The 10653-nt window shown below is 49.7% G+C and overlaps 1 protein-coding gene across 3 annotated transcripts in view; it reads right to left on the bottom strand.

Moving 5' to 3' along the window:
• The window catches only part of DAGLB (diacylglycerol lipase beta), a 42461-nt gene that overhangs the window by 16742 nt on the left and 15066 nt on the right, over positions 1–10653 (bottom strand). For 2 of the 3 annotated variants that reach the window (XM_033194874.1, XM_033194875.1), the window contains exons 5-8: positions 9217–9339; positions 6821–6948; positions 2026–2152; positions 782–865 (exon numbers count right to left, since the gene is read on the bottom strand). In XM_033194874.1, coding sequence (XP_033050765.1) covers positions 782–865; positions 2026–2152; positions 6821–6948; positions 9217–9339 — 462 coding nt within the window. The remainder of the gene's footprint in view (positions 1–781; positions 866–2025; positions 2153–6820; positions 6949–9216; positions 9340–10653) is intronic. The other variant, XM_033194876.1, reaches the window with a different exon arrangement.

The following is a 10653-nucleotide window of genomic DNA, read 5'->3' as shown; positions in this document are numbered from 1 at the left end:
TCCCGGGAGAGCCAGATGGCTCCTGAAGATGCAGGTTTGGGGTCCTGGCCCTGGACCTGGGAGGCTGCCGCAGAGCCAGTCGGGAGCAGAAGAGGGCCGAGCGCGCACAGGCTCTGGATTCTCAACACATTTTCTGGGTCAGCAGAGAAAAACGGGAAGTGAGACTGAGGAGTGGCCAGGAGGAAACCGGAATTGAGAGAAGAAAGCTTTGACAAGGAAAGCGTCGCCTGGCATCTCCAAGGGGCACAGGAGGATGGGCTGAGGAAGACAGAAGAGGGGCCACGGGCTGGGGATGGATGTAGGCAGTCCTGGCTGCACCTGGAGAATGGCAGGCCATGAGGGGCATGAGGACCCAAACCCGGAGCTTGCAGCGGGGCTGGTGGCCAGAGGCGTGACTCTCACTCTCGGGAGCAAGACTGACTCACTGCCGCCATCTGGCTCTGGTGCAGGAATTCCACGGGAGGGCTCCCGGGTGTGGGGCCTGGCTGGGCACAGGGAAGAGAGGCAAGAGGGAGCCAAGCAGGTGCCCTCTTGGAGCTCCCATGGCGGGGGGCCAACCTGCCAGCCACTCTGCTGCTGACATTTCTCAGTGAAAACGAAACAGCTTCATCCCTTTTTGCAAAGAGAGTATTTCCCAACCCTGGGCTCACATCCTCATTTTCTGTCCTCAGCCTTTTCCCGCATCTCATGCGGTTACTGACGGTTTTCCCCAGCCGAGCATCTGTGTGCTCCCGCCCCTGCACCCCACTCCCAGGGCTGGAAAGTCAAGTTCCAACGTTACCTGCAGAGACATGGTCCCCCTCACAGCAACGACAACAGACTCTTTCCTGTGATCCAGAGCCACTATAAACGGCAGCTCGTAAACCTGCAGGAGCAAGAAACAAGCATGGAGCCTCAACAGTGAGCAAGTGCACCAGCATGCGAAGTCAGAGCCCTGTAGTGTCTGCGGTGACAGCCCAATTCTGCGGCACAGAGAGGAGGGGACGCCGCCTCTCTCCACTCATGCCCACTACCCAGTGGGACCCGCTCTGGCAAGGACTGGCCTTCATAAACCACGCTGCTCAACAGGAAAAAGGATCTTTGTTTTCTTAGCCTCTCTCTGACCTCCCCAGAGACTGGGATTTAACTGACCCAGGGTGCAGCCTGGACTTCAGCAGTATTAAAAGCTCCTCAAGAGGTTCTCTTGGGCAGCGAAGTGTGAGAGCCGTCCGTCGGCACCAGCAGGGCCCCACGGCTGTGCGGGTGAGAACCACCTGGCGAGACCCCGAGCCACACTGGGCACACAGCACTGCAGCCACACACAGCTGGCTTTTTCTCTTGAGACACAGTCTCGCTCTGTCGCCCAGGCTAGAGTGCAAATGCGCAATCTCGGCTCACTGCAACCTCCGCCTCCTGGATTCAAGTGATTCTCCTGCCTCAGCCTCTCGACCAGCGGGGACTACAGGCGCCCACCACCACGCCCAGCTAATTTTTGTATTTTTAGTAGAGAGGGGGCTTTACCATATTGGCCAGGCTGGTCTTGAACTCCTGACCTTGTGATCCGCCTACCTTGGCCTCTCGAAGTGCTGGGATTACAGGTGTGAGCCGCGGTGCCCAGCCCACGGCTGGCTTTTGCAGCTTCTCCCCAGGTGACAGTGACCCCCCCCCCGAGTGCCAGACCTGCTGCACTACACTACTGATGGAACTCATGACCCAGGACAACGATACAAACCCCGGAAGCCAGGCAGGATTAATACTGAGGGACTTCACTGCCCCTCGATAGAAGGGCGAGATAAGAAACGCAGTGCACTCTCTCTGATGAAGACGTCTCTATCTTACGTGAAACCTGGGTTCTGAACCTGCACCAGGGCATCTGTGTGGCTTCCCCAGGGTCTGTGGCTGGCCCCTCTGAAATGGTACACAGGACTTAGGAGTGTGTTTGTGTGTCTATGAATTACGGGAATAATAATTCAAAACGTCCATCAGAATCTCTAAGGGCTCCAGGACCCAAAAGAAGTGAAGAGCCGCCGCCTACAGTGTCCATACCTTGTCGTGGAAGCTGACGTGGATGAAGTCCCTGTACTGCAGCCCTGTCGTGTGCAGGATGGAGCCGAAGTGACAGTTGAGCTGATCGCCTCCGACCAAGTCATAGTCTGTGGTTCTGCTTCTGCAACTAAAAAAAAGAGGCCAAAGACATTACTGTGCCGAGCAGAGCCACTCAGCAAGGAATGTCCGTCCTAACTGCCACATTTTCCCAGAGACGCGAGGACCAGAGCGGACAATTCTCCGGACTTAGCCTGGCTGACATGGAATAGCTTTTTAAAATTTATTTGATTGATGGATTGATTGAGATGGAGCCTCACTCTGTCACCCAGGCTGGAGTATAGTGGTACAATCTCAGGTCACTGCAACCTCTGCCTCCCGGGTTCAAGCGATTCTCCTGCCTCAGCCTCCTGAGTAGCTGGGATTACAGGCACGCGCCACTACGCCCGGCCAGATTTTGTATTTTCAGTAGAGCAGTGTTTTGCCATGTTGGCCAGGCTGGTTTTAAACTCCTGACCTCAGGTGATCTGCCCATCTTGGCGTCCCAAAGTGCTGGGGTTACAAGCGTGAGCCACTGCACTGGGCCTCGAACGGCTTATTAAAGATAATACTTCTCGGTCGGGCGCGGTGGCTCAAGCCTGTAATCCCAGCATTTGGGAGGCCAAGGTGGGCAGATCACAAGGTCAGGAGATCCAGACCATCCTGGCTAACACGGTGAAACCCCGTCTCTACTAAAAATACAAAAAAAAAAAATTAGCTGGGTGTGGTGGCGGGCACCTGTAGTCCCAGCTACTTGGGAGGCTGAGGCAGGAGAATGGTATGAACCTGGAAGGTGGAGCTTGCAGTGAGCTGAGATCACGCTACTGCACTGCAGTCTGGGCAACAGAGCAAGATTACGTCTCAAAAAAAAAAAAAAAAAAGGGATAATACTTCTCTGTGTACACACGTCTTGGGTAGAGTTCTGACTTCTGGCATCATGTTAATGATTTCCATATTCAAAAAATTAATCAACAAGGATGGGCAGGTCCCTAAAACTGAATGCCAACAGAAGTAGATAAACCAAACCTGTCCAAATGAACAACACAGTCAACTCTGGAGAAAACAAATAAGAAATCATAGAAGTAACTTTTGAGTACCGTACTCCATGTTTAAAAACAAAAAGAGGCTGGGTGCAGTGGCTCACACCTGTAATCCTGGAGCTTTGGGAGGTCGAGGCAAGTGGATCACCTGAAGTCAGGAGTTCGAGACCAGTCTGGCCAACATGGTGAAACCCTATCTCTACTAAAAATACAAAACTTAGCTGGGGTGGTGGCGGGTGCCTGTAATCCCAGCTACTCGGATGCTGAGGCAGGAGACTCGCTTGCACCCAGGAGGCGGAGGTTGCGGTGAGCTGAGATTGCGCCACAGCACTCCAGCCTGGGCAACAGAGCGAGACTCCATCTCAAAAAATGCAATTAAATTAAATTAAATTAAAAGAACTACAAACAAATTGCAAACTCTACTTAGCAGATGCCCTTTTTGTAATGGAACTGGGTATAGGAATTCTCAAACTATTTTGTTAGTAACGGGGGACTGAGCGTGGGTAACTCACGCTGATTTGCTGCGGGTCAGGCTTCTCTTTGCAGAAATGATGTGGAGAAGCAAAGAGAAACTCTGGGACTTTGGATTAGAATTAAAAGATATCAGGGCTAGGTGACTGATGCCCGTGATGCCAGCACTTTGGGAGGCTGAGGCGGAAGGATCGCTCAAGTGTTGGAGACCAGCCTGGGCAACAAAGCAAAACTGTCTCTAAAAGAAATTTATTAATTTAAAACATTTTAAAAAATTATCTGGGTCTGGCAGTGCAGGCCTGCAGTCCCAGCTACTTGGAAGGCTGAGGTGAGAGAATCTTGTCTCTTAAAAGACAAACAATAAAAAGGTATTAGTATCATCTCATAATCTTTAAAATGAATACATAGGCCAGGTGTGGTGGCTTACACCTGTAATCCCAGGACTTTGGGAGACCGAGGCAGGAGGATAACTTGAGCCCAGGAGGTTGAGGGTGTGGTGCTACAGTAAGCCATGATGATACCACTATACTCTAGCCTCGGCAACGGTCCCAAGAAAGGAAGTGCTCAAAACAAGACAGGGTCATATGAGAAGAACATAGGAGCCAGTCTGCAGGACAAAATCTGGGACATTTTGAGCATCAAATAAACACTGTACTTACTATAAATGAACAGTAATAATTACAAGCCACTGAATTTAAGAATCTATAAATCCATATTGACAATAAGATGTAGGGATAAAAAGCTCTTTTTTATAGGAGAATGACAATTAATGTAGAAGAAATGATGAATTTAGAAAAATCACAATTTTGGCCAGGTGCAGTGGCTCACGCCTGTAATCCAACCACTTTGGGAGGCTGAGACGGGTGGATCACCTGAGGTCAGGAGTTCGACCAGCCTGGCCAACATAGCGAAAACCCATCTCTATTAAAAATACAAAAACTTAACCGAGTATGGTGGCGCGAGCCTGTAATCCCAGCCACTCGGGAGGTTGACGCAGGAGAATCACTTGAACCTGGGAGACGGAGATTGCAGTGAGCCAGGATCACAAGACTCCATCTCAAAAAAAAAAAAAAGAAAGAAAGAAAGAAAGAAAGAAAGAAAAATCACAATTTTGCCACCATCCTGGTAATAAGTGATTCAGACAAGAATCAATGGATGCTGTACTGCCAGATGAGAATTCAGAGAGGGACAGGACGTTTATTTACTTGTTTTTTATTTTGTTTTGGTTTTTTTTTTTTTTTTCTTGAGACAGTCTTGCTCTGTCACTCAGGCTGGAGTGCAATGGCTGTGATCGCCACTCACTGCAACCTCCCACTCCCTGGTTCAAGCGATTCTCCCGCCTCAGCCTCCCAAGTAGCTGTGATTACAGGTGTGCACCACCACACCCAGCTAATTTCTGTATTTTTAGTAGAGAAGGGGAGTCATCATGTTGGTCAGGATGGTTTTGAACTCTTGACCTCAGGTGATCCGCCCACCTTGGCCTCCCAAAGTGCTGGGATTATAGGCATGAGCCACTGCATCTGGTGAGATATAGACATATACATTTATCTATTTTATTTATCTATTATTTTTTTTGAGACGGAGTCTCACTGTCTCCCAGGCTGGAGTGCAGTGGTGTGATCTCGGCTCACTGCAAGCTCCACCTCCCGGGTTCATGCCACTCTCCTGCCTCAGCCTCCCAAGTAGCTGGGACTATGGGCACCCACCACAATGCCCTGCTAATTTTTTGTATTTTTAGTAGAGACGGGGTTTCACCACGTTAGCCAGGATGGTCTCAATCTCCTGACGTCATGATCCACCCACCTCGGCCTCCCAAAGTGTTGAGATTAGAGGTGTGAGCCACCGCGCCCAGCCTATTTATTTTTTAAGACAGGGTCTCCCTCTGTCACCTAGGCTGGAGTGCAGTGGCGCAATCCCGGCTCACTGCAACCTCAGCCTCCTGGGCTCAGGTGTTTCTCCTGCCTCAGCCTCCCAAGTACCTGGGACTACAGGCACACACCGTTACACCCAGCTAATTTTTATATTTTTAGTGAGATGGAGTTTTGCCAGGTTGCCCAGGCTGGTCTCAAACTCCTGAGCTCAAGTGATCCACCTGCCTCAGCCTCCCAAAAAGCTGGGATTACAGGTTTAAGCCACCATGCCTGGCCCCGGACAAGATATTTAAATGATTTCAAGGCTGGCAGTCACCACCTCAGCCAAGCAATCGTTAATATCACCAGAAACCGGACAAACCGGTATCGTGTATCCCCCGATATGATACACTAGGAAGGATGTTTGTCATGGACCATTCCCGCCAAAAATGCAAAATGGAAATCTAATCACAGGGAAACCATCACACAAATGCAAATCGAGGGCCCTTCTACAAAATATCCGCACAGTCCTCTTCAAAATGTCAATATCACGAAACAAAAGAATGGCTGAGAAACTTACAACTTGAAGGAGACCAAAGAGACATGGAAACTAGATGCAATGCATCATCCTGGAATGGAAAAAGAATTGCTAAAAAGGGTATTACTGAGTTTGGGCACAGTGGCTCACACCTTGTCATCCCAGAACTATGGGAGGCTGAGGCAGGCAGATCACTCGAGGTCACGAGTTCGAGACCAGCCTGGTCAACATGGGGAAACCTCATCTCTACTAAACATACAAAAATTACCTGAGGCCGGCCCTGGTGGCTGACGCCTGTAATCCCAGCACTTTGGGAGGCTGAGGCAGGCCAATCACGAGGTCAGGAGTTCCAGACCAGCCTGGCCAACATGGTGAAACCCCATCTCTACTAAAAATAGAAAATTAGCCGGGCCTGGTAGCAGGCGCCTGTAATCCCAAATACTCAGGAGGCTGAGCCAGGAGTACCACTTGAGCCTGGGAGGCAGAGGTTGCGGTGAGCTGAGATTGCACCACTGCACTCCAGCCTGGGCAGCAAGAGTGAAACTCTGTCTCAAAAAGGGAAAAATAAAATAGGTTCAGGGAAAAAAAAACAAGTGTGTGTGTGTGTGTATACATATATATATACATATAGGATGTTTGTCATGGACAACATGTGATGGATATATATATATAGAGAGAGAGAGAGAGAGAGAGAGTGATACAGCACGTGACCAGATGAGTCACAGCTGGTGACTCTAGGTAAAGGATCCATGGGAGTTCTTTGCACTGTTCTTGCAAGTTTTTGAAATATCTCAAAATAGGAAGCTTTTTTTTTTTTTAAGGGAAATATGGCTATGGAGGCTGAGACTGTGCCAACCCACCAGTCACCACCAATCCTGCACAGCCCCGTGAGGGGGTTTCTGTAGATGTAGAGAGGCCACCCGTAGGCCGCTGCTGCAAACTGCATGTAATGATGGCAGTTTTCTAATTCTGCATCCAGATCAGCTTCCTGCAAGAGAAGGACAAAAACTACTGTTTATTAAGGGAACTCCCAACACAGTGGATCGACACACTGAGACCTGAAACCTGAACTCTAACTCCCGACTCTTTCTGCTCCTTCACTGAACAGAACCCTCAGATGCCCACAGGCAAAACTGCTCCTTCAATACAGACTGACATGGACTCCTCATACTTTTTGTTTGTTTGTTTTTTGAGACAGAGTCTCGCTCTGTCGCCCAGGCTGGAGCGCAGTGGCACAACCTTGGCTCACTGCAACCCAGGTTCAAGCAATCCCCCTGCCTCAGCCTCTCAAGTCGTTGGGATTACAGGCGCCCACCACCACGCCCGGCTAATTTTTGTATTTTTAGTAGAGACAGGGTTTCACCGTGTTGGTCAGGCTGGTCTCGAACTCCTGACCTCAGGTGATCCACCCGCCTCGGCCTCCCAAAGTGCTGGGATGACAGGCGTGAGCCACCACACCTGGCCTGACTCCTCATTTTATAGGAACACAGCAAGCACGGGGGAAGTTAACAGTAAAAAACACTCCAATGACTTTCCCGGTGTCTTTGCTGAAATGAGCCAGGGCTTCCTACCTAGATGCCTGTCACTAGTACATCTCCATGCCTCTGCCACACACGAGCTGCCAAGAACTGAGTGGCTTAACCTGGAGCAGCGAAAATGTATACCGTCTATACGCAATTTTCTCTCTCAAAAACATAACAACCTGTAGCAGGAAAACTATGACCAAGCAAAGCTGAACTGTTTCTGCCCCCAGCCCCAGAGAAGAAAGCAAACACGCCCAGGGAGAATTGCAGTCCCCATCCCAGGAGGAATTGTTCTCATGCATAGAATTGAACAGCAAATTTCCTCAAACACAAGCTTTCAAAGATATGATGGATGTGGCGGGGTGCAGTGCCTCACGCCTGTAATCCCAGCACTTTGGGGGGCTGAGGCTGGCAAATCACTTGAGGCCAAGAGTTCGAGACCAGCCTGGCCAACACGGTGAAACCCCGTCTCTACTCACAATACAAACACCACAATACAGGTGGTGGCGCACACCTGTAGTCCCAGCTATTATGGAGGCTAAGGCAGGAGAATTGCCTCAAGTCAGGAGGTGGAGGTTGCAGTGAGCTGAGATTGCGCCACTGCACTCCAGCCTGGGCGACAGAGTGAGACTCCATCTCAAAAAATAAAATAAAACAAAAAGATACGATGGATGATAAAGTGGCCAGGAATGGGTTCCCACTACCTGAACTCCAGGTGATATGAAGATGCCTCACCTGACAGGTGATACCATACAACCAGTGGAAGTCGCCAATCAGATTCCAACCCAACTGCTAATGAAACTGCTGTAGAGTCCTAGCTTAGTACCTGGGTGAAAATATAATCTCTGCAACAAACCTTCGTGACATGAATTTACCTGTATAACAACCCTGTTTAGGTACCCCGAACCTAAAAGAAAAGTTAAAAAAATGATTTTTTAAAAATATTTTAAAAATAGGCCCGGTGTGGTGGCTCATGCCTGTAATCCCAGCACTTTGGGAAGCCGAGGGAGGCAGATTCCCTAAGGTCATGAGTTTGAGATCAGCCTGGTCAACACGGCAAAACCCCGTCTCTACTAAAAATGCAAAACATTAGCCAGGTGTGGTGGCACATGCCTGTAATCCCAGCTACTCGGGAGGCTGAGGCAGGAGAATCACTTGAACCTAGGAGGTGGAGGTTGCAGTGAGCCAATTGTGCCACTGCACTCCAGCCTGAGCAACAAGAGCAAAACTCCGTCTCAAAAAAAAAAAGAAAAGAAAAAGAAAAAAGGAAAGGGGAGGCCGGGCGCAGTGGCTCATGCCTGTAATCCCAGCACTCTGGGAGGCTGACGTGGGCAGATCACGAGGTCAGGAGATTGAGACCATCCTGGCTAACACGGTGAAACCCCATCTCTACTAAAAACACAAAAAAATTAGCCAGGTGTGGTGGTGGGCGCCTGTAGTCCCAGCTACTCGGGAGGCTGAGGCAGGAGAATGGTGTGAACCTGGGAGGCAGAGCTTGCAGTGAGCCAAGATCGTGCCACTGCACTCCAGCCTGGGCGACAGAGCGAGAATCCGTCTTAAAAAAAAAAAAAAAGCGGGTGGGGGGTCGTAGGGGAGGGGAGGGGAAGCGGTGGGGAGGAGAAAGGGGAAGGAAGGCAGGCAGGAGGAAACTGCTGTAGGTGACCTGGAAGATTCTGAAGACCCACCAAAAGGTGGAAGTGTCAGAACTGGACCCTCCATGTAGCCGGGCTCACCTGGGAGCTCCCTGGGGCATGGCTGACCACCTGGGCAGGCTCCTGGTTGTTCCTGATATTGTCCTGTTGCTGATGAAGCAGGGCGAGGCCTGCCGCAATGTCACTGGGCACCAGATCTGTGTCCTGGGTGGAAAACCACAATGGCCTGTCATAAAACCCAGCAGGCAACGCCTCCAGGTTCTCTAAAATCCGGTCTTCTAGAGTTCATAGGCATACACGCACACACAGAGACATTTCTAGACACGGAGATATGTTAAAAAGCCTGCTCCTGGCAGGAGTGCTTCTCTACGTGACCTGAATACGTTTGCACATCCTGCCCTCAGACAAGTCCACTGGAGAATATAAAGATGCTATTCACCTGTCTTCAAATTTCACTTCAAGTGACTCAACTATTTTTAATCTACTTCAAATATTTTGTAAAGTAGAGAAATCAACGGATAAATTTTCCGTTTTTGTAGCAATGCACCATTTTAGCCCACGTTTATACTCTCATTTCTCAAGATGCTGGAAAGGTTTTGTTGAAACGCAGTGGATGGTAGAGATTCAGGAGACTAAACTCATAATCACAGGGTATGGCAAGCCTCAAAAAGGGCCCTAAGCTAGGAAAGCAACAGACAGTGAGTCTTCTTGGGCCTGACATATCCTTTTTCTCCAGGAAATGGAGGAGTCAGGAATTCTCAATCACCTCCAGGTACTTGTAGCCCGTAAGAAAGGATAATACACTGGCCGGGTGTGGTGGCTCACGCCTGTAATCCCAGCACTTTGGGAGGCCGAGTGGGCAGATCACCTGAGGTCAGAAGTTCGAGATCAGCCTGGCCAACATGGTGAAATCCCATCTCTACTATAAATACAAAAATTAGCTGGACGTGGTGGTGGGTGCCTGTCATCCCAGCTATTGTACTACTCTAGCTACTCGGGAGGCTGAGGCAAGAGAATCTCTCGAATCCGGGAGGTGGAGGTTACAGTGAGCCAAGATTGCGTGACTGTACTCCAGCCTGGGCGACAAAGAGAGACCTTGTCTCAAAAAAAAAAAACAACAAACAAAAAAAGAAGGAACAATATACTGGCCACTCAGCCACTGAGCCATCAGTTCTGCCTGTGATGTAGATTATGACATCCTCTAGAAACCACCAGCTTCTCTTCTTCCCTCTTCCAAATATCCGAAGACTAAGGTAAAGCACTCCTTTAACTTATTCAGGGCCACGCTTCCCTCTTCCCTCTCCGGAGGCTGCTGCTATGGCCTGGTGTCAGGCTCCAGGACCAGCCCTGAATGGTGCCAAGTCAGACAGCACAGAGGTGGGAAGAGAGGCTGGCAGGTGTGCAGGATGAGCAGAGAACTCTTCCTCCCTTACCTCGTCTCAGTACGGAATATAACAGCATTTAGCAGAGAATGTCACATAAAAAAATGACACACTGCATGTGAAAAAAAAAAAAGCA

The sequence above is a fragment of the Trachypithecus francoisi genome, unplaced genomic scaffold (genome assembly GCF_009764315.1).
Source record: "Trachypithecus francoisi isolate TF-2019V2 unplaced genomic scaffold, Tfra_2.0 Lachesis_group4, whole genome shotgun sequence".
Lineage (NCBI taxonomy): Eukaryota > Metazoa > Chordata > Mammalia > Primates > Cercopithecidae > Trachypithecus > Trachypithecus francoisi.
The sequence above is the reverse complement of the archived record's forward strand: the minus strand, read 5'-3'. Positions and strand labels throughout refer to the sequence as shown.